We start from the raw sequence: 21,335 nt of genomic DNA on the forward strand, positions 1-21,335 counted from the left end.
ACACGATAAATATACTGCTTTCGACGCAACCTGATAACATCTAAGGAATTATTTCAACGCAATATAGCGCAAGAACTTGTAAACAATCATATATTAGGAAACAATATTTATTAAAATTAGACAAGCTAAGGGGAATTCCCTGCGATCCCCCAATCGAGAAAACGACGTCATTCTGGTTTAATCCAATATTGTAACAATATCACGTACGACTGGAATCGTGTGGACTTTTTATCGCTGTTCAACAGCTAAAGATGCATTTTGCTAATCAGTTAATCCAGAATTGGAGGACTGGCTACTTTAGTTTGCTGAAAAATGACGCTGGGGGATCGTTTGTAGTGTAGACTACAGACACGTCATCACACGAAAAACGCGCTGGAAGGCGGGAAAGGGGCGGGGATGTTTCGCGCAAGAAAAAATGTCCCGACAAAATATCCCCAGACCAGGGAAAAAAGACGTTTCACACTAATCGATTTTTGTTCTAGAAATGTGCGGTTGCTCCTGTCGGTGTACTCCGATACTATTCAATTAAGTTTCCAACTTTCCATTATTAAGAATGTTTTACATCCGTAGAAATGCTTAAAGAACTTGGCCTTGAAAAAACCACCATGAATTTTGGCCCGATCAAATGAATGATGACGATCGCAATTTGAACAACATACTGCATATTTTGGTACCGGAATAAAGAGCCGCCCAATCCTGAACTTCTGTAGTTTTCACCTAAATTTTATACACTGTAAAAGCTGGGTCAAAATGACCCAAAAAACGGGTCGTTTAAATACGTCTGACACAACCCGCTTAAAAATGGCTCGTTTTAATCAAATAATAAAATGGGTCAAAATGACCCATTGATGACCCATTAGCAATAGTTGTTTTAAACCATACTTTTTGGGTCAAAAAAACAAAAAGGGTTTGTTTGGATGCATCTGAGACAACCCATTTAAATTGGCAATTTTAACCCAAAATAATGGATGAAAGTGACCTTTCAGATTTCAACCATTTAAAAATACGAGTTAATACTATATACCAAATTTAAATATCCAAACCAATGCATACGTCAGCATCGAAATGAAACATGCAAAACGCCGAAATAAAAATAATAACTTAAAATGAAATAATCTATTAAATTTACTGATATATAAAAAATCTCACAATATTCTCATTTACATTCTCATTTATTGGCCACATCTGACCAAGCAATTCTTTAAATGTTTAAAATAACCAATTCAAATTGTTTACGACCTGTAAAAAGGCATGGGTATTTTTACCCATCTGTTTTTACAGTGTATACTTACTGTTGGATATTGTGTGTATTATCATAAGTATATATAGTCATTCATTGATTGAAGTAGCCGGTATTCAGTATCTTAAGATTTACAATTGCATGCATATAACCTAAAAATTGATTAATAAAGTTTTCATTATTGCATACTTATATTTAAATCACATATTGTTGAGAGTTGCCATGCAACCTTAGAACTACAAGAACGTTGTGCTAGATTGGATCTACAAATACAGTAAGGCCCGTTTCGGCCGTCGAACTTTTTATGTGCTGAGCCCAGGCTGAACCTAGCTTATGTTAATGAGCTAAATGAGCTAAAGTGTTTGTTTAAGTTCATTTGCATTTGATTCGGCACATGAAAAGTTCGACGTCTGAAACGGGCCAAACATCTACCAGCTTTGGCCAGCAATGAAACGATTATTATATGAATAAAATTGATTGTATAAAATTTGAGGCGCCTATGATATATACTTTAGGGCCATTATACTTTGTTTTAACTCTTTCAGTAGTAGAGTAACTCTATCGTCGGTGATTATGTTTTCAGAAAATTTGTACGTAATAATGCCTCAGTACAAGAAGCAATTGCAGTCTGAGCCCAGCAAACCATTTCCTTCAGACCAGAATCTTTAGCGAGATTCTCAGCTTTCTTTGCCAACTTAAACGCATCGCTGAGGAATTTCGTTTGCTTTTCAGGTTGGAGTTGTGCACGCCTTTTGTAAAGTATTGCTTGTGCCAATGTTAACCAAATTTCCCTGTATGGCATAAGTCGATTTCCATCACAATCTGATTCATTTACTGTCATGATACTTGTTTTGGCTTTTTGAAGGCTCTCTTTATCGATGTGTTCTTTGATCATCTTTCCTGACATATTATATCCCAGATAATATGCTGCTAACAAGATATGTGCAGTATGAATCATGTCTGGTCGTGCCACTGTAGCTTCTTCAACATACTTCAGGTGTTCCATTGCCATGAGACAGAGTTCCACCGGCGAAGGTCCTTTGTCGTTTCGACTATCATACACCAAAGCCGCAATCAAAAGAGCAGCAGCAGTAAGAAGCCCGTGCTCCATCATTTCCGCGATGGCTAAAGCGTCAGTTGAGATATCCCGAGATTCACTCGCAGCTTTGCCAGACACGCGCGCCACTACTTTTTCCGAGAATCGAAAAAAACTTTCAAAAGGTTCCCCTGCTCGCGAGAAACATCCTCGGTATTCAGTAAACAAGTTAGACGCTTCGTTGCCTTGTCGATATGTTGCCATCAACTTCCTCAAAAATACCATTAACTTTACTTCAAGTTTCCCCGGATATTTTTGATGTTCAAAACGCTTGGCCGATTGTGCAAAAGATTTCCATTTCACGTTATTTATGTCCTCGGTTAAAACTTCATTAACCTCAATGCAACGTTTTTCTGCTGCTGGGCTTAATGAAATACGTTTAATTGCGGAAGGAATTACTGGCTTTCTCTTGTATAGACCAATAGATTGTTGTAGTTCCTCATTCATTGTTGTGAACGACATTCTTTTAACTTTTCCCTCCACCATTTCATAGCTTTCTGGTTCCTCTGTGAACACTCCACCACAACAACGAGCGATAAAGATCACGATCACAAACGTTGATGGGATAAGGTTGGACTTCTCGCCCAGCACTGGTTGAAAGAAAATTTCCCAGTGCTCTCCTCGTTTTGGTTGACCAATCACGTCAGGCCAGATCATCTTCTGGATGGCTTTTTCAACTTTCTTCAGAATTTCAGAATTTTTTTCTGTTTTCTCTCCATGGATAATGCCATCGTCATTAATACCATAGTAAATGTGACCACCTCTGTGGTTAGCGAACGCTGATACGTAACAACTGAATTTGTTACTTTTACCAATCATACGATCTGCGAGTGTGACGCGCTTTGATGAATCTGATTTCAGGAGCTTGAATTGAATAACCTCATTTTCTACGAAACCACAGTCTTGACCTTTAAGGAATGTCTTCTGGTGCGAGCCAAGTTCGACTGGTTCAACACATCTTGTGTTTATTAATTCCAGCGAATCCGGGATATTGCGAATGAGCTCAACTTGTTTTCGAGTGGGACGATAAAGATTGCATTTAAATGCGACGAGTAATGGGCCTTTAGTGACTGTGATTAAAATATTTTTTTCATGTTTGACCTCATCAAAGTCAACTGAGTTGGTTATATGAGCTCCAAACCGGGATATTAATGACTGTTCTAGCGTTCGAGTCAAGGAGGCGAGTGTCGTGGTGGAAACCAAGTTACCTTCCGTTTCTTCAACACGTATTTCCACTGTTCCGCCATTGCTATTTGACAAAGCACAGACTGCAATAGCAACGTCCTTTTTTATCTTCTCTCTGACTCTGCCGTTTAGAGGATATGAATGAATGACGTGATCCATTCCAGTGGCATTGTTGTCGCTACATCGTCAGTCAAACGTTTTATAATTACGTTGCTGCGAACTTTGAATTCAGGACTGGATTAGTTTACAAATATTTCCATTCATATCATGTTTGTGAGCTCCTGCTGGCAACGCTCTTTGACTTTGAAAAACAGAGGAAAATCTATTAAGTAACAAAAACAATCTTCATCACTTATTTTGATTCAGTTCCAATTATATGTACAGTATGGGAGCAAGATATTAATACGGTTAAAAGCAGTGAAATAACGCGTAAAAATCTTCACGCTAGATTTTCATAGGATATAAGTTGTTGTAGAGCTGCTAGTTGAAAAAACAAGAGACAGTATGAGATAAATGTTGTGCATTCTTGAAAACTATACCTAATATTGCTTGAGGATAACTGTTAAAGCACATTTTAGGCATGCATTTATACTAACAATAAATAGAATAGCTACATGAAATTAGTCAACAGTGGTGTAAACTAAAGTCCAACATAGAACATTTGGAATCTTCGTCTTCGAACTACTCACTGCAGCCTTCAATATTCAGTACAATTGTACAAATGTAGAAAAATATTATTGTATCTTCTAATATCATTGCTTGTTTGTGTTTCTTTAGAGTTTATTTTGAAATGCTATCAGTTAAATTTTATGGTTAATGCAATTTTGTACCACTGTGATGATAAAATAGGGCCTGAAACCTAGGTATATAGCATTCGCAAATTCCTTTTGGGTGATAAAGCTTCTTTAGGAAAGGTTTGAGGTCACCACCAATTCTTAATAAATTCAGTGATATTTAGGGTGAAGCAGATACTATACCCTTTGCTTTGATTTTAACTATACACAATATTAACTATATAATGCATTAATTTCAAGTATAAAACCCCAAAGGCCAAAACTTATATATTTTTTAGAACTAGGTCTATGTACTTATATCTTCAACAATATTTCAATTATAATCCTGCAGTATTTTAGGGGGACCCAGCCCCCAGGGGAATTTGCTCCTTTTGCCCCCTCCCCCTATATTTGTAACTTTGAATACTGATTGGCAAGCTAGGAGCCACCTATTATTGACCTAGCTATACAAACCAGATTTTCATGAATAAAGACTTCTACATATTTCTTTATCTTATCCAACCTTTTAATTTCACATTTGTTTTAACCCAATACGTTCCTATTTTTCCAATTACTCTACTAATTTATCTTATTGAAAACAAATCTTGCTAAACACCTTGCCAAAAATTTGAGCATATTTTATTAAGAGAAACAAGACGCCTGTTCTGGCGTTAACTCCGGCGCACGTGCCAGTCTTCAATATAGAGCTTCTGAACATAAACAATACAGTTCATATTCGCATTTAGATGCCTTGCGAACCTAAATGTTCGATCGCGAAATTCAGAAGCACATCGTACTTTAAAAAGTATAGAAGTTAAATCGTTCAAGAATGTAAATAAACGGTATGATACATTCGCTTTGTCTTACACTTTGCCTTTGGAATTCGCGCTTATATAGTTATATTAAATCTTCAATCCTGTGCAAACTACTAGCGCAGTTGCTAGTATTCAGTAGTTTTGGCTTTTGCCATGCTTCTTGAAAGAGACATTAAATTTCTGTCTTCAGATGCTTGATATCCAATGAAATATATGTTATTGGAAATTGTTTTTATTCCACATTCAATTCCACTTAGTCTGAAGACGTCTTAAGACAAAACATCACTTACGAATGTAAAGAAAAGCTTTAAAGCTCTTATCACTAAATGCATATGCAAACAGAATCGATTTTAAAAACGATTATAAAACGATTTTATGATAAACACTGGGCAAAGAAATTTCATAACAATCAAGGGGATCAATGAGTCGTGAGACAATAGGTCAAAATTTGCATTGCTTGCCCGAATTTACTGGAGTTAAAATGCATATATCGGAGTGTGCACTTACCCGCACGATCAATACGATTTTTTACACAATCTGTACAAGCAAATAAGGAATTATCCAAAGCAAAGAGCTCCAAACCATACGTATAAGCCGTATAGCGCATTGAAATATATCAGAATGGTGTGGGGAATTCCCTTCCGTCATAATATCGCAACGTACGATGGGAATGCTTTTATTACAAAATATATTATTCTAATCAGTAAACTTAGAGCCGAGGACTGGCTACTTTGATGCTGCATGAGTGCTCTACCCTTACTTGTAGACTACCTACACGAACCGACACGTCATTGCATGAAAAACAATGAAGGCGTGGAAGAAGCGGGGAATGTTTGCGCAAGAAAAAAATGTCTCGACAAGATATTCGTAACTCCGGGAAAAATGCGTTGTTGCTCTTGCCCAAAGTGCCCAGATACCTCACATTTGTTACTGATCCAAGATTTAAACCCTCTCAAAAATTTCCACCAGGACAAGACCACGTTTTTCCAAGATTACTATATAATATATTTCACTATAGCTTCTAAACATATTCACTAAAGCTCAAAATATTTTTTCCAATCCGCAATGGGCCCTCATTAGCAGTTTTTATAGACGCCGAAACTCCAGCAAAGACGCTGATTGGTTGGAATATTAAGTCTTTTATGGCTTATAAATGAGTATTTAATTACGGACATTGATGACAACCGGTTTTTACAATAATAATAATAATATACCTCCTAGCCTTCTAAGTTCAAAGGTGGACTCTGTGGTACTGTATATTCTGGCTTTGCTGATCGTGTTAATTTTAAAGAACGTGGAATATGGGGTATATAAAACAAGCTTTGCTGATTGGATTCTTCGCTTGGTTGTTGGTGCGTGTTATTGTCCTAAATAGTAAACTGTAAGTCAAGTCTGTGAGACACCCTAAGTTGACATACGAGTTGTTGTGGTGTATAGGCGATTTTTAGTCCACATTCTGATCCTTGGATATGGAAATTTTTATCTGAAGGACGCTGGAAGCGTGCCAATGAATCTTACTAATATTACCTACCCATGCATTCCCGTTTGAATGGTGGGGAAATATCAACACACACATTGTTTAATACAATCCATACAATATATGTAGCAATTTCAATGTCAGTCAGCAACAGTCAGCGATTTGCCGCCTTGCCAGGACAATTCCATAGTTCTTATCACTATGACACTATTAACCATGCTAAAACGAATTTCGTCGACTGTTTACATATGAAGAATATAACTTGAAGAATTTATGCTGCAAGCCTCGCGGTCATAATGGTTACAAAGTCCAAAGACGGCACATCATCAATCATCAATGGGACTTGCTGGAAAGTCAACCATGCGATAATTATACAGCTCTTTGCTTTCATCATGTCTTGCGAATCAAATTTTGTCATTCGCTTTTCAGCCAAAGCTGACAATATACTGTACGTTATGGCTCATTTCAGACTCACTTTCTGAAGGATGTTTTATAGTGTGTTGATTTGTAATGTATATGGGGCAGTAAATTAACTAAAGCCAATGCAGTACTGTTGTATCAATAACAAACTGCATTCCATCGTTCAGAAGTGAAATGGATCCGACTAAAATTAAATCGTGTGAACAGGAGCTAAAGCCTTCATTGCACGGGCGAAATTTTCAAGCCAAACGTGAAATATTTCGCCAGCTTCTTTTGAATTGTGAGCAATAGAGTAATAAGTAATTCGTTCAAGTGGTCGCAATTCAAAAGAAACAGGCGAAATTTCCCGCGTTATGCCAAGAAAAAGCGCCGAGGAATCAGGGCCACCTTTTTCATAATGACGTCAAACGCGGAAAGTCTGATGTTACACGAAGTTTGATTGGCTCGATAGTTTTGTACAGCCAATCAAATTTCATGTAGCATCATACTGTCCGCATTTGACTTCACTATAAGAAAGGTCTATTACAGTTGCTTACGCCCCTCTCCACCCTCCACCTCTATACCCCCACCTCCCCCACTTCACTCGATGTGCAACGGCTGATAAAGCCAATAATCCCAACGATTGCCTTTAAAAAATCCTATAGATTTATTTTAATTTTCAGGCGTATGATGGGATTTGGTGTACCAGTGTTCAACCACAATCCTGGGCCGTGCAAGATAATTCATGGTAATAATTAATCTTATTTGAATTTAAATATGCTGGCTGGCTAAGCCTGGCTTGGTAACTGTTTAAAGCACGTTCAGAGCTGGTTGCGTCGTAGCTATTTGCAACGCCCTCCTTTTTTTCTCTTAGTTTTTGAAGAATTCGATAATTGATCTGAATAAAAAAAGGGGGGGGTTGAATGGCTGCAACACGCAGAATTTGCTTTCCATATAAGAGAATGGTCGATTTTCATCTCGGAATTGAGCCTTGAAGTTTATTCATTTCGCAGTTAATGGTTCAGAAGATATTGATGTGCTACCAAATGGACTCGCTGTTATTTCATCAGTAAGTTTGTCGTACTTCAATTTTACTTCCACTACCCGCGTTACGTTTCACGGAACATGAACCAATCAAATGCGAGAAGTCAATAAGATTAGCCAATCACGAGCGCAATAGACCAGTGAGAGTTGTGTTAGTCAAATCAACCTCGCTGCTATGATAAACAGGACTTTTTAGTGAATTTGTCAACTCTCAACGCTGGTTCACATGCAGCCTTTCACAAATTTTTAATCATTCACCCCTCTTCTTCTTCACCCTTCACCCCTGACAAGAACTTTTTCCCAATAGGTGAAATTAAAAAATCCTGCAAATGGGGTAATCTGCGCGCAGACGTAATTAGTGCAAGATTTTATGTCCCACTACCCAAACTTGGGTAGTGCGTTCTGATTGGCTGCCATCAAGCATAATCGGAATTCGATTATGAATAAAAAACAGACAATTAGTGCAATATTTTATGTCCCACAACCCAAACTTGGGTAGTGCATTCTGATTGGAGGCATCAAGCATAATCGGAATTCGATTATGAATAAAAAACAGACCATATAACCCAGAACATGAATGTTGCACTAATAAGCAGTCGTAGGGTTGAAGAAGGACAATTGTGTCCATTGGATCAAAAATTCGCCCAAAAGCAACAAATAACGGAACACCAGTAAGTAGTTCACTGTTCAAATTTTTCAGGGATATAAAGACTTAAAAAACCCTGATCATTTTGACCCGAAAATGATGCAGAGTAAAGGGATGCTCTATGCTTTTGATCTCAACAAACCTGACGAGAAACCAACCCCTTTATCCTACGAGAACTTTGACGACTCGACACTCATTCCTCACGGAATTGACTTGTACGTTGATCCAAAAACTGAAGAAATCAGCCTCTTCGTTGTAAACCATGCCTTGGGGAAACATAGTATTGAGGTTTTCCAGTTTGACCAAGAGAACATGGTGCTGAAACATAGGAAAACCGTTGTTGATGAAAAGATATATTCTCCGAATGACGTCGTGGCTGTAGGTATGTGTGGATATGATCCTAGGTTGCCCAGGGGTATGTTTCTCCAGTTTCATATATTGCAGTCAGTGGCGCCAACACGCATGCTTGAGTGTATGTAGGTGTTGTAAGCTCAAGCTTGCGAGCGAGCGTCACTGACTGCAATATACGAAACTGGACACACATATCCTGGGTCACCTAGATGAATCAGTAATATAAATTCACTGATCATTCACCGAACGAGCCGTTTTCCCTCTCTGTTGCCTAGGGCCAGACAGTTTTTATACAACAAACGATCGTTACTTTGAGGGCAATGTTTGGTTGGGATACGTGGAAGCACTATATCCGCTTAAGTTGGGAAATGTTGTTTTCCACGACGGCACAGGAGCCACGTTTGTTGCAGATCGCTTTATTTTTCCGAACGGAATCAATATAGATGCAAGTGGAAGGTGAGCTTAAATCATCGAACTCTGTTATTTGGGGCGGGAAATTTCCCGCCAATCTCCTAATCAGGCTTTCAGCAGAATTTGAAAGATTACCTTAAAATTGCTCTCCAAAGCAACTATCTACCCATGATGTCTAGTATTTTTTGATTATTGATATTTTATAGATACGTTTTTGTGGCGCTTTCCTTTGAAGCCGAGGTTGTTGTTTTTAAACGTACAGACGAGAATGATTTGATAGAGCTGCAGGTAGGCACAATACCAGAATCTCATTTATCGCTTGTTTACCTTTATTTGTCCTCTCTTGAAAACATTATCTGGTTCCCTGAGCCCGCGATCCCCTTGCGAGGGAACGAAACATCTGGGATACTCGAAATAATTCTGATTGGTCGTTGACGCCGTATGGAACATCCAATGGCAATGACTTATTATGACTAACAACGTTTTAAAAACAAAACATCACAAATATCACGTTCAATGTTCGCAAGCTTGTTTCGAAAAGTATCAAATGCTTATTACACATGCGCAGTTCGTATTAACCAGGATTTGTTGCTTCCAGTTTGGATCATCCCAGAGGCTCCGTTTCCTCGCCAGAGGATCGAGGACTCATGGGACGAAAATATGTTGAAAACACAAGAGCTGCGCATGACTCTGGATCCATGCGACCAGGAACAACATCCTCAAAAAGTAAATTGCGTCTGTGAGGCTTGTTCAGCTTTTAACAATATAAGGGTACTCTGGTGCAAATTTCGCATGTGTCCAATTATTTAAAGCATAGCGAACCTAACAAATTTTAGATATTTAGACGTGCGTCGTAAGAGAGCGCGTCGTATTTTTAAAAGTATAGAAGTTTGAAATGTAAACAAGCAGTTTGTGACAGGAAGTTGATTTCCATTCTCTCTGTAGCGTGTTCATTTGGGGCTGGCGCCAGATAATATCAATTTTGATGATAATGGAGATCTTTGGATTGGATTAAGCAACTATGGAGTAACCGAGTTCGCTTCGAACTATACCAAACCGTGTCCAGGTGCTGTGCTGCAAGTGAAACTTAGCAAGCAGGAGAATGACAGAGTTCCTTTCAAAGTCGATGACATACGTGAAGTGTTTTCAAATAGCGGGGAGGGAGAATTCAAATGTGTTTCGACTGCGGTGTCCTACCGTGAGAAACTGCTAGTTGGTAATCCCTTAAGTAACATGATGTACTGCGAAGTACTTGTTGTTTAGGTGGATTTAAAAACACGCCATATATTTGCTGTCAATCTTATACGACTAGTAAATCAACTTTTGCGAGACTTCGCGTAGTTTGTTTTAAATATGTCTTAAGCAAGGCTCTGTTTACACGAGAGGCGAGCGTTTAGGTGAAATTGAACGTTTCAAATGACAAAAAACCTCCCTCCATGCGTGTGTCCTGTCTACAAACAGGACCGTAATGGCTACTAATGCCTACTATTAAATGCCTTGGCAATACATGTAATAACTAATACTGAAATCTATGACTGGAGTCAACCATACATCAAGACATACATTTGCAAGAAAAGAATAGTTTGTCTTGTGTTATAAACTGCAGAAGTGTCGGCAAATATACTTGCACATAGCAGACGCGTCAACATCCATCAGCACGAACTACACTATTGTCAAAGCTCTGTACTAAACGTAGCTAACAGCTGAAAAGAACCTACTTTAAATACGTTTCTACTATGCATCGGACCGATAATTATTTGAGAACGGGCACATCAAAGCAACATCAAATAGACAGCAAAAAATTATTGATCAAATATAAATACAAAAGCGAGAATATAACGGAATAAACTTTCACAAATTATTAACACGAGGCAAGCAACTTGTTTACTCGAATGCAATTTAAACGGTAAAGGCATTAAATTACTCACCAAACGTAAACTGCACACCCCATGTCGATAAGTAGCATGTAAATCGATGTTCAAACAAGCCATTTTATTAATAAAATGTACAATTGTATTATTGTATTACAATTTCCTTTGCCTTCTTCCTCGAACTTTTGCCATGCACAAATGCAATGCATGCCATGCTTTGCTGTCAAATTCGCATGAGATCTGATTGGCTAGGCTGATGTAAAGAAACGGCTGTGATTGGCTGCCTTGAAAACACGCGTACAATGAAAATCCCAGAGGGGTAATACCATAAACGTTGCTTGGATAGATAAGTGAAATGAACCTTAATATACCAAAAGGTTTCAACTTTTTATTAAACACCCTTTGGTCAAATTTCCCAAATGTTATTCCTAACCATATTTTGGTAACTACTTCATTTTGTAGCCGTGATGGTAAATTAGAGACGGTGAAAAGTTATTAGGCTTTCCGGGAGACAGTTACGATGGATGCAGTTTTGCACATATTGGTTTGAGGGGAGGGGGTTGTAAGGATAGTGTAGGAGTAAGGTATGGGAAAGATGCTATCATAGAGGTGGTATGAGGGGATAGTGGTGGCAAGGGAGGTATTAGGAATGTTGCGGAGATTATTAGGTACAGAATGAGGACGAATGGGAGAGGAAAAGAGAATATAATATCATAGGATACGGTAATGTTAACTCCCAAATCTGCCATGTAAAATATCTTCGAGTATTTCTTTCACCTAAAAGGGCAATCGGAATATTATAGAGTTCATGCTGGCATGGAAGGGAAGAGATCGGCTCAAGTAGGACAAAGACGTCTAGGGTGAATTTTCACCTGTCAAAACAATGGAGGGACAAACGAAAATTGTCTTGTCCAACTTCCTTATACTCAGTGAAAACAATTACTTGCAATATGTCTACCTTCTCTGGGCTCCTCGTCATGTTATAAACGATGGTCTCGATGTGTCTTCTGAAAGCCATATTTTCTGTTGGTGTCAGTGTTGACTGGGTACCGGATGCAGCGCTGGCTGCAATCTTTGAGGTGATCCTCTCTGATAGATGATCCTCGAACCAGAAATTCAGAGACACAGTGAAGCTATAAATATGAACACAAAACAATATGAATGCCAATTGATTCTCGGTAAAGCGTAGACTGGTGTGAATGCTAATTCATTCTCGGTCAGAAATCAGAATTGCCTGGCTTTCTTAACTTTCTGCAAGGCTGTATATAAGAACTAGGTGACTTGAGATTTTTTTAGTTTCCTTTCAAACAATGAATCTACATCGGAAAGGCAGCGTTCCAGTTATATTCATCTCAGTGGCTAACACATACTCGTTCTTATTCGACTCGACATGATGCCACCAGTTCGTGGGAACATACAACACGTCTCCAGGTTCCAGGATTGCCTCGATGGATTGAACATTGCGAAACTTGGGAAATCTTTCGTAATCTGGCGTGTCTAAATCCACCTGGGATTGACGATCGTGGGGATGGCCAATCGGATGAGGGTAAAGATTCGTGTATTGATCCGGACTGAACAGAATGAACCGTTTTCTGCCTTGTAGCTGAAAAAAGATGGCTGCTTAGAAAACTGGTTTCAGTTGAAAAACAGGGGAAAAAGATGAATTTCCAGGCGTAGCAGTTTTCATCGACAATTGATAATTTGTATGGTTAGACAAGCTCATTGTTATGGAGAAGAAAAGTATATATCCAGAAAGAGCATATTAAAATTAGTTAAATTACCAAGTTTAAAGGCGAAATGGTATAAATATATATCAAATACACAACTGCTGCATGTAGCTAACTAATCTGGTGTCGAGAGACGTGGAGATCAATGGTCCCTTTAAAACCTTTTCCACAAGGTAGCAAATACCTGGGTAGTAAATACCTGGGTAGTAAATACCTGGGTAGCAAATACCTGGGTAGCAAATAAATACCTGTATAAAGACGTTCTCCATGATATCGTAATGTAACGGTGTTACTACGTCGGGCATACCAACAAACAACATGTTAAGAACATTCGTGCTCCAACCCAGCTCAAATGCAACGTGAAGAAGCCAGCTATAGTCGAAATTATTCAGATCGCTTTGAACTGATGTATTTTGTTCCTCGTTTAGGAGCAGAGTCTAGCATTGTAGAAGAATAAACAAGATGTAAAAAGACCCAAATAAACTATAGCACAATGTTTATTACTGCATAAAGCTGTTCTTTATTAAAGCCAATAAAATTATAGTACTTATTGATGCGATAATATTCAGTTCTGAAGACAATCTCTTCCTGTTGTAATTGCTGTTGATGTAATGCAATATTTTTAGACTACGTGTGGCCTATAAAATCGATTTGAATATGACATAAATCAAGACATACATCGGTGAGATCAACAGGAATCGCTCTGCATCGCTCCTGCTTTCGCCAGTAAACCTACCTGGAAATACGCATGCGTTCCATTGTCCGCTTGTGAAAGCTCAGAGGCCATTTCCAAGAACTCCTCAAAGCTGTTATATTGAATTCTGTACGGCGGCTTCCATCCTGATTTCTCGTAATTCGAATAGTCAACCGTACTGTCATAGTACAGAAATTTCCTGGAATCTGATAGAGACACAGCGTATTCATCTGTTAACTCCTTCGAAAGGTACTCAAGATTCCACTTCAAAGCTCGTTCAAAAAATTGGCAATGTTTTAGTAAGACAGGTTCCTACAATACAGGGAGGAATTATTAGATTGATATATAAGGTCTATTCACACGATCCAATTCACTTCTGACGTATGGAATATAGTCGGTTATTGATGAAGCAATAGTGCATTGGCTTCAGTGGATTTGTTGCTCGTATACATTACAAGACAACAGACTATGAAACATCCATCAGAAGTGAGTTGAATCCAACAAAATTGGATCGTGTGAAAAGACCTTTAGGATTATAAAGAGCGGTCACGTATAAAAAAGTTAGTTTAGTTTAAGTTTCCTCCTGTAGTAACACTGGATCAATAAGAGATGATCCTTACTAGGCCTCTAGGAAGAACAGTTTAGAACTGATAGAGCTATCCAGTATGAATAAAGTTAGTTTAGTTTATGTTTCCTCATGTAGTAACATTGGATCAATAAGAGATGATCCTTACTGGACCTCTAGGAAGAACAGTTTAGAACTGATAGAGCTATCCAGCATGAATAAAAAACTGTTGCGAATGAAGTTGGTTTAGTAATTCGAATGGAATAATCCAAATTCATTCATTTCGTCGTAAGACTTACTTTCAGCTTCATCCACGTGACTGGGTCTTCATTGAGACAATCCATCTTCATAATTGGCGCCCTAGGAAACTGGAACGAGCTGCGAAATACCGGATTTGAAGCGCTTGGCAAAGAAGATATTTGATGAAGATTGACGATGGTAGAATTTGCTCCTGGGCACGGTGAGAATGGTGTACTTGTGAAATGAGAGAAATAACCTAGAAAAAGGTAGGTCGGTTATCATAATCTAACTTTTGAAGTTTTAATATGACATGCATGGGGCAACGCGATGCCTAATTCATGAGTTATTCATCCTAAACTTATTTACTCAGGCAACTCCGAAAGATATGCAACGCCAATGGCAATGATTTCAAGATACATATTTGACAGTTATGAATTAATCTAATGGAGATATATGTTATTGACAAATTCATTTCAATCTTGGAAATGGATCAACTTCAAAATAATAAATATATTCAGCGAGATTTGAGAGAAAACTTATATATCGCTAACAGATCTATAAGTTGAGATATTTCATATCTACCGTAACGAAGCCAGCCTTCACAGTTCTCCCCAACCGATACGCCCAGGAAAAACATGCCAAAAATAACGTGAGCACATTTGAAAATAAACATCCTTCTGAGAATATTCTGAGGAAAATGGAAACAAAAATTACAATAAATATACGAGGTTATACAGGTTTATTTTTCAGAACAAATTGACTAAAAGGGATATGACTGTATGTTTTAGTTCTTTTGTGAATAACTATATAGGTAATATAGCCGTTATATTTTGCCTTTAACTTCAAAGTGCCTTTCCTATCAACCAAAGTTTAAAGTATAAACTCTGTGCATGCAAGTTCGCCGTTTTGAACTTGCTAGAATATACGCTATACTAAATCATGAATATATTTTACAAAGATATCCTGTTTCTATATGAGTCTGGTTTGAAACAGATTACCGCTATTATTGTTATAAGTAACGCTTATAGTCTACTTTCAGTACAGAACTGTTTATTTCAACTTGTAACAGACATTTTCTGTTGAAAAATCCCCGATAACACTCCAAGAGTCTTTCTATATACCCTTAATTTCACAAAAGGGTTTAAATCAACGAACGTTCTATAAAATGTATATAGATTATTATATTTATATGCAATGTTCAAGACACAGCGTTCTGTAATTTTACTCTGTAACAAAATTAAAGCCACTTACCGTTGATTAAGGAGTAAACTCAATGTGCCGGCAACAACTGGGACAAACAAGTATGGATCAATGTGGAATAAACAAGCCCTTGAGTCAGTGTATTCACGAAGTAGAATGAGAATCACGAGTCTTTGGTCAGATGTTTTTAGCAGCGTCTAAAATGACGATCAATCAAATTAAATATAAGGAAATGATCCAGCCTCCACAAATTCTAGCGCGTTCCATTGTGTTCGATTGTGATCTTGGGAGCAGCTGCCATGACTGTCATCGCTAACGTTTCAATAAGTCAAATTTAATTAAAAAATACAGGTCGCTTATTAGGATATCGTTTATACAAGTGCTTAAAAAATAATTAAGTAGGCGTTTCTTACGTTTTGCTCTTTTTGAAGATCAATATACATGCGTAGGGGGACATAATATATCATTTTTTTGACTAATTTTCGACCTAAGCAAGATGACATTAGAAAAGGCCATTGTGTGTGTAAAAATGCCAAATTTTAAAGGCTTCAGAGAAAAACAGTTTAGAAGTCATAGGACTATAAAGTATAAACAAGGTTCGGATTAGGTCTCACCGTTGCTACAACATCCTGTCAATATTCCCGGTGGGCGAACCCACAGAATCCTGAGATATTAGGGACCAATTCTTCTTTTGCTCCAGATTGTATAAAAGATCAATTACGATTAGGAAAAATATAGGAGAAGCCATAGTACATATTTCTGAAGTTGAATTTTCAATTATTCGGATTAACAGGTTAATTTTTCATTTTATAAAACATTGACATAATCTAATATAACATCTTTTTATACAACATAATATAAACGCGATTCCTGTTGGAATACACTGAATTTCTCTCAATCTATTCGACCTAAATGAAGATACTGTCAAAAGGACAAAGAGAATTAACTGTTCCCTGTGACGAAATGATGGATCATCATCACAGCAAGCAAGACTGTGAATCTCGCTCATTCTTAATCACATTGATGCTAATCAATACAATAGAAACGCCGAATTCTATTTTGAAACAAAATAAAAAACGTCAGTGGCTTTCTGCTTTCTTTTCGAGACCCTCGATCGCTCAGAAAAACCGTTAGATATCGTATCCATGATTCCTAGTACTCCATATTGCACAGTTCACTGTCAAGCAAGAAATCATCGTCAAACACGTATTCAGAACAACAATTCTTCCCCAAATCATGAACCTGTTTCCCTGCGGTTTCTTCCCTTCCCAAATCTTTCTTTCCTTCACAGCATTCGCCGATGTTATCATCAGCGACGTCAAGCCGTGAATCACTGAGAATTTCAATTTCCTTAACGTCGTTATCTGAGTTCAGAAATTCATCTTCATTAGTGTTGATTATATCGTCATTGTCATCAAAGGCTTCCGGTACCGGATCATTATCGGAGATTGTTATTGTAGGGCCCCAGTCGATATCATCACAATCATTTTCACCACAGGCCACATTCGAATTGCTTTCAAATATTTCATTCAACTCAATCGATGCTGGTCTCTTCGTTTTAGTTTGACCAGATGCTGTAACAGACTTGCAAGTATCGACTGTCTGTCCAGTGAGAGTTCTGTTGGATAATTTGGGCGTGGTCCTAATCCCACCTGGCCCACCACCTTTCCTAGAATTCCGTCTCTTCTTTGGCCCTGAGGAAGAACCTTTAATTTAAAGGATAAAATTCTAATCACATAGACCATATATAGCTATCGTACAAAAAGAACACGGGTATAATTGAAGAGATTTGGTAAATGTACCATCAGTCTTGGGGCGTCTTTCTTTCCATTCCTTGACGTAGGATTCAGACGATTGTAAACCCAAAGGGGAATCTATGAGGAAATGGTTTTGAAAAAAAACAGAAGTTTAACTATTGAGCTTCTCTTGTTTTTAACCAAAACCTAACAATATATACCAAACCTCGACAAATCGTGAGAATCTTCTTCCACAGAGCATTGGAGGATAACATTTTTCCACGGCCAACGATACAAAGATGTCTTGAGAAATGAAATGCTGTGGTTTTAATTTGTTTCATCATCACATAGGCGTACGAAAATTACGAAGAATTCATTTTTATAGCAACTACCTTTTTGCTCTGGTCAAAGCGACGTTCGTTCGTCTATTTAGAGAGGCAAAAATATAAGAAAAGGATGAATTGAGGAAATGCAAAAGGAAGGGAGCACTTGAATTACCTTTCACAGTCGATGAATCCTATGTGTTTTGTCCTAACACACGAGAGAATTATGACATCTTTTTCACCACCTTGAAACGCGTCCACAGTCGATATCTAAACTCAGTGCATGGAGTTTGGACGTTAAGGTTTTGCAAATTCAAACCAAGCAATAACATTGTGTTTTGCAAGTGCTGATATTTTACCTGTATGCCAGCCAACTCTTTTTGAGATGTCGCTCTGTATATGTATAATAAAAAAAAACAAAATTCAAAATTTATATAATTTCAGCTGTTATAGAAGATCGTTTAAGATGGCATTGGGAAGACGTCGCTTATAAATTAAATAACATACATCATACGAATGCCTGGTTTTTATATATCATCGTAATTCATCGGCTCATTGCTATTATTGATGCTCAAAATGCTTTGTCTATCCAGATGCTTAACTTACCCGTCTGCAGACAACGAATTGTTGATGGCAGTCAGTTGTGATTTGTACTGCGAAATAACCCCTGAAGTTATGCAAAGTTTCAAATTAATTAAGTCGATTCAAGGTGCCGTTAATTGTTGTACACGGATTTTCAATGAGAGTAATGATTACCTATTTGTTTCGGCTCAATTTCCGATTCCAGAAGTGATTTGATTAAAGTGACAACAAATTTTGCCTAAATCAAAGATTTCGAGAGGTATTTTGCATATTATTCAGTAAGAGAGAATCAGATGACTTGCTTGTACGATGCAAGATATCTCGCTTATACACTACCTACGATATGCATAGTTACATATTCTGAAACATTTGTTGCTACTACAAGTACTAAACTGGCAGAACAATCAGATGGAAGCTTTCACAGATCACTAGAAGACGGCATGGCGGCTACTTGAAACATCAAAATTAATGAGGTCCAAAAATTAACCAAAATACACAAGAAAATTTATCTTCTCGTCGTTTCGACGGCCTTCTTAGTAATAACCCTGACGTAGGTCGAAACAACGAGAAGTTTTCCTGTATATTTCAGACAGCTGCTGAATCTTTTTGATAACTAGCCCTTTCTGGATACACGGGCAAACGTCTCTTAGCTCATAATCTTGATTCTAACCGGAAGTGTATTGTTTATATTTCGGCTTGCTTTTATGTCGAGAAATATACATAGATGATAGATCTGAGAAGTGCATGAATCATGATCAAATCAACAAGACAAACAAGAGACAAGCGTTGCATATATTATTACTTCAGAAGTATTGAAGTAACTTCCATCCTGGGAACACTCCTCTTTGCCATTCGCAACATCGTAGAAACACAGCGTAGGGATGAAATCCTAGAAATATTGAATCAATTTCAGAAAATTTTTCTGACATAAATAAAAATTCCTCAAATTCCCTACATCTGCATGAGAATTCCTAAATTTACTCAAAACGGAGAATTCCTCAGTTTCTCTACAACGGGGAATTCTCAATTTCCAACTGCCAGAGAATTTTTATCAGAGGAATCAGAGGAACACGCAAAATCTCTATACTGTTGTATCCAATGTTACTTACAACCAGAGGCTTCCGTTCCTCGGCATTGACACCGTCTAACAACTGGTCGTTATAGAATAATCTGAAAACAAAAACAAAACAATAAACGAATCACACCACAACATTTTCATGCATACACGTGTCCTGAGAAGGTAACATATCAAGATATAAAGTACAGTTAGAGACTATAAACACCGCACCTGTTTGATATCGAGCTGATCAACGGATGACAACGATACTGGAATGTTAATGAAAATATACGACGGTTAACAAACGCCATTACCAAAATACTACATAACTCATCACCATTATTACCTACATCAGCTATAAGCCATCATTACTATACCTGGGTACGTAAAAGGATTGGTTTCATGTCCTGCAAAAGATTTTCAGTTTAAATTTTTCATCAGAAAACAGGAATATGGATAAATTACCGATTGTCTATCGATATCAAGGAATACCAACCATTTTAATAAGCCTATCAAAAAGAGTTTGTTCCAAACCAGATTCGTGTGATGGTTCTGAGCCTTGGATTGTTGGATTCAGTTGCTAAAAAACAGAGAAACCTAATTCAATATTCCAGCCGAATTGGCGATTTAAAAATCAGCGCTTTAAAACTGCTACTTTACCTTTGGATCGCCAACGAGAACGAGCTTCCTACATCCAAATCTTACAGAAGAGAGAAGTTGATTAATGATATTTCTGGCCACAAATTAGTGTAACGACTTCGGATTATTACGCAATATGATATCACCTCTGAGGGTTTTGAAGTTACCTGGCTATTGGAAGCAAAGACGTTGGCTCGGTCATTTGACTGCACTCATCCAGAAGTAAAACCTACAAGACAAAGTGTTTTCACCTCCGTGGAAAAAGACAAAAAGTAACATAACATCGTCAGGGCCAGGAAGGTGCATGATCTCTGGCCAAAATCTAGAAGCCATGTAGTTGATAATCGAAAAACTAACGATACGAGTTTTGTTTGGCTTAACTACACAATCTTTGTCTCTGAAAAGATGACTTTACGTTAGCCTACCGGGAATTTCAGCCTTTCGAGCGATGCAAAAGTGCACGCTGCACACGTGACTCCAACCACACGAACGTTAGCCAATCGCTACATGGTACAAGATTATATAGGAAAAACAATGCAAAATCACTGTCAAAAATTTGATAGATGGGAAAAATGTGGACAAAAAAAGCAAAAAATCTGAGCAGAAAATACCTTTCTATTCTCTCCCAATTTATGCATCTCAATGCTCTTACGAACGAACCTAAGGAATTGGAATAATATCATTGGCAGTTTACAAAGAGTTCACTAAGAAGTGTGTATTTCAACAAGTTTCCAAAATATTCGTGCTCACGCTTTTTCTAAGCTCGTCAATTCCGTTTTCAACATTCCTTGAAGTTCCTTCAATTCCTGGGATTCTGTTCCAACGCTGTGAATACTGAATGGCAACACAGGCTTTGCGATCTTTCTCACGCTACCAACACGAACAAACTGATCAAAGCCGAGATCTAAAAGCCTAAAAAAGTTGGCATTTTAAGCGTGTGTTGAGGAATTTAAGAAACAATTTGTGTTTCGGCCTTTGCTATATTTATAACCGGGGGGGGAAGCTCGGTTCAAAAATATGTGAAAGATATTCCTACAGAGCAGCACCCCCCTGCGCAGACCCAACATTCTCAGTGAATGACATTTAAATCTCACCCAAGAAGGATTCGATCAACCGCCACGTTTGTTGTCGAGGAGATAAGAATTTTCCAAGTGATAGGACCACTTGATCTACAGAATAACAGCATTGCAAGCAAGATAAATACTTGTGAAGGGATTGTAGAAAATGTGTCGACATGGTTTAGGAATGTTACTGATGTTTTTAA

The 21,335-nt window shown here is 37.8% G+C and overlaps 5 protein-coding genes across 5 annotated transcripts; 1 reads left to right on the top strand and 4 right to left on the bottom strand.

Moving 5' to 3' along the window:
• Positions 1 to 1,297: 1,297 nt before the first annotated feature.
• Positions 1,298 to 8,900, bottom strand: LOC114526898. The gene is made up of 2 exons (XM_028548432.1): positions 8,818 to 8,900; positions 1,298 to 3,843 (listed from the first exon to the last, which is right to left on the bottom strand). Exon 2 carries the CDS (start codon positions 3,678 to 3,680, stop codon positions 1,812 to 1,814), a length of 1,869 nt encoding a protein of 622 aa, XP_028404233.1. The 5' UTR covers positions 3,681 to 3,843; positions 8,818 to 8,900; the 3' UTR covers positions 1,298 to 1,811.
• Positions 6,369 to 11,563, top strand: LOC114526900 (serum paraoxonase/arylesterase 2-like). Its single transcript, XM_028548435.1, has 7 exons — positions 6,369 to 6,490; positions 7,669 to 7,733; positions 7,999 to 8,054; positions 8,730 to 9,057; positions 9,302 to 9,482; positions 9,644 to 9,725; positions 10,383 to 11,563. The coding sequence occupies exons 1-7, from the start codon at positions 6,411 to 6,413 to the stop codon at positions 10,698 to 10,700; spliced, it is 1,110 nt and encodes a 369-aa protein (XP_028404236.1). The 5' UTR covers positions 6,369 to 6,410; the 3' UTR covers positions 10,701 to 11,563.
• On the bottom strand, positions 11,559 to 15,925 carry LOC114526899 (hypoxia-inducible factor 1-alpha inhibitor-like). The gene is made up of 8 exons (XM_028548433.1): positions 15,786 to 15,925; positions 15,117 to 15,222; positions 14,594 to 14,790; positions 13,772 to 14,041; positions 13,284 to 13,472; positions 12,679 to 12,911; positions 12,267 to 12,441; positions 11,559 to 12,085 (listed from the first exon to the last, which is right to left on the bottom strand). The coding sequence occupies exons 2-8, from the start codon at positions 15,205 to 15,207 to the stop codon at positions 12,038 to 12,040; spliced, it is 1,203 nt and encodes a 400-aa protein (XP_028404234.1). The 5' UTR covers positions 15,208 to 15,222; positions 15,786 to 15,925; the 3' UTR covers positions 11,559 to 12,037.
• Positions 15,926 to 16,886: 961 nt separating this feature from the next.
• LOC114526840 (protein ZGRF1-like) lies at positions 16,887 to 19,850 on the bottom strand. Its single transcript, XM_028548366.1, has 12 exons — positions 19,810 to 19,850; positions 19,664 to 19,701; positions 19,485 to 19,545; positions 19,178 to 19,264; positions 18,550 to 18,613; positions 18,400 to 18,460; positions 18,153 to 18,186; positions 17,969 to 18,063; positions 17,863 to 17,895; positions 17,697 to 17,773; positions 17,537 to 17,608; positions 16,887 to 17,440 (listed from the first exon to the last, which is right to left on the bottom strand). The coding sequence occupies exons 1-12, from the start codon at positions 19,834 to 19,836 to the stop codon at positions 16,887 to 16,889; spliced, it is 1,203 nt and encodes a 400-aa protein (XP_028404167.1). The 5' UTR covers positions 19,837 to 19,850.
• A 63-nt stretch (positions 19,851 to 19,913) lies between these two features.
• Positions 19,914 to 21,267, bottom strand: LOC114526841 (protein ZGRF1-like). The gene is made up of 7 exons (XM_028548367.1): positions 21,166 to 21,267; positions 20,822 to 20,983; positions 20,683 to 20,731; positions 20,497 to 20,574; positions 20,239 to 20,300; positions 20,093 to 20,132; positions 19,914 to 20,012 (listed from the first exon to the last, which is right to left on the bottom strand). The coding sequence occupies exons 1-7, from the start codon at positions 21,255 to 21,257 to the stop codon at positions 19,914 to 19,916; spliced, it is 582 nt and encodes a 193-aa protein (XP_028404168.1). The 5' UTR covers positions 21,258 to 21,267.
• Positions 21,268 to 21,335: the final 68 nt, after the last annotated feature.

The sequence above is a fragment of the Dendronephthya gigantea genome, unplaced genomic scaffold (assembly GCF_004324835.1).
Source record: "Dendronephthya gigantea isolate DGI-Jeju-01 unplaced genomic scaffold, DenGig_1.0 000042F, whole genome shotgun sequence".
Taxonomy (NCBI): domain Eukaryota; kingdom Metazoa; phylum Cnidaria; class Anthozoa; order Malacalcyonacea; family Nephtheidae; genus Dendronephthya; species Dendronephthya gigantea.

Excerpts from the sequence above, each read along its gene's own strand:
- LOC114526840 (XM_028548366.1), bottom strand. The coding sequence starts at position 19,836 with ATGAAACCAATCCTTTTACGTACCCAG. Across the intron at positions 19,546-19,663 it reads ATCAGCTCGATATCAAACAG|ATTATTCTATAACGACCAGT; the intron begins GTGCGGTGTTTA and ends TTTTGTTTTCAG. Across the intron at positions 18,187-18,399 it reads AATTCGTTGTCTGCAGACGG|AGCGACATCTCAAAAAGAGT; the intron begins GTAAGTTAAGCA and ends ATACATATACAG.
- LOC114526899 (XM_028548433.1), bottom strand. The coding sequence starts at position 15,207 with ATGTTTATTTTCAAATGTGCTCACGTTATTTTTGGCATGTTTTTCCTG. Across the intron at positions 12,442-12,678 it reads GTCGAGTCGAATAAGAACGA|CTTCACTGTGTCTCTGAATT; the intron begins GTATGTGTTAGC and ends TCATATTTATAG. Across the intron at positions 12,086-12,266 it reads TGACGAGGAGCCCAGAGAAG|GTGAAAGAAATACTCGAAGA; the intron begins GTAGACATATTG and ends TTGCCCTTTTAG.
- LOC114526900 (XM_028548435.1), top strand. The coding sequence starts at position 6,411 with ATGGGGTATATAAAACAAGCTTTGCTGATTGGATTCTTCGCTTGGTTG. Across the intron at positions 9,483-9,643 it reads AATATAGATGCAAGTGGAAG|ATACGTTTTTGTGGCGCTTT; the intron begins GTGAGCTTAAAT and ends GATATTTTATAG. Across the intron at positions 9,726-10,382 it reads ATGATTTGATAGAGCTGCAG|CGTGTTCATTTGGGGCTGGC; the intron begins GTAGGCACAATA and ends TTCTCTCTGTAG.
- LOC114526898 (XM_028548432.1), bottom strand. The coding sequence starts at position 3,680 with ATGGATCACGTCATTCATTCATATCCTCTAAACGGCAGAGTCAGAGAG.
- LOC114526841 (XM_028548367.1), bottom strand. The coding sequence starts at position 21,257 with ATGCTGTTATTCTGTAGATCAAGTGGTCCTATCACTTGGAAAATTCTT. Across the intron at positions 20,575-20,682 it reads AATTGGGAGAGAATAGAAAG|CGATTGGCTAACGTTCGTGT; the intron begins GTATTTTCTGCT and ends TGTACCATGTAG. Across the intron at positions 20,013-20,092 it reads TTCTCGTTGGCGATCCAAAG|CAACTGAATCCAACAATCCA; the intron begins GTAAAGTAGCAG and ends TCTGTTTTTTAG.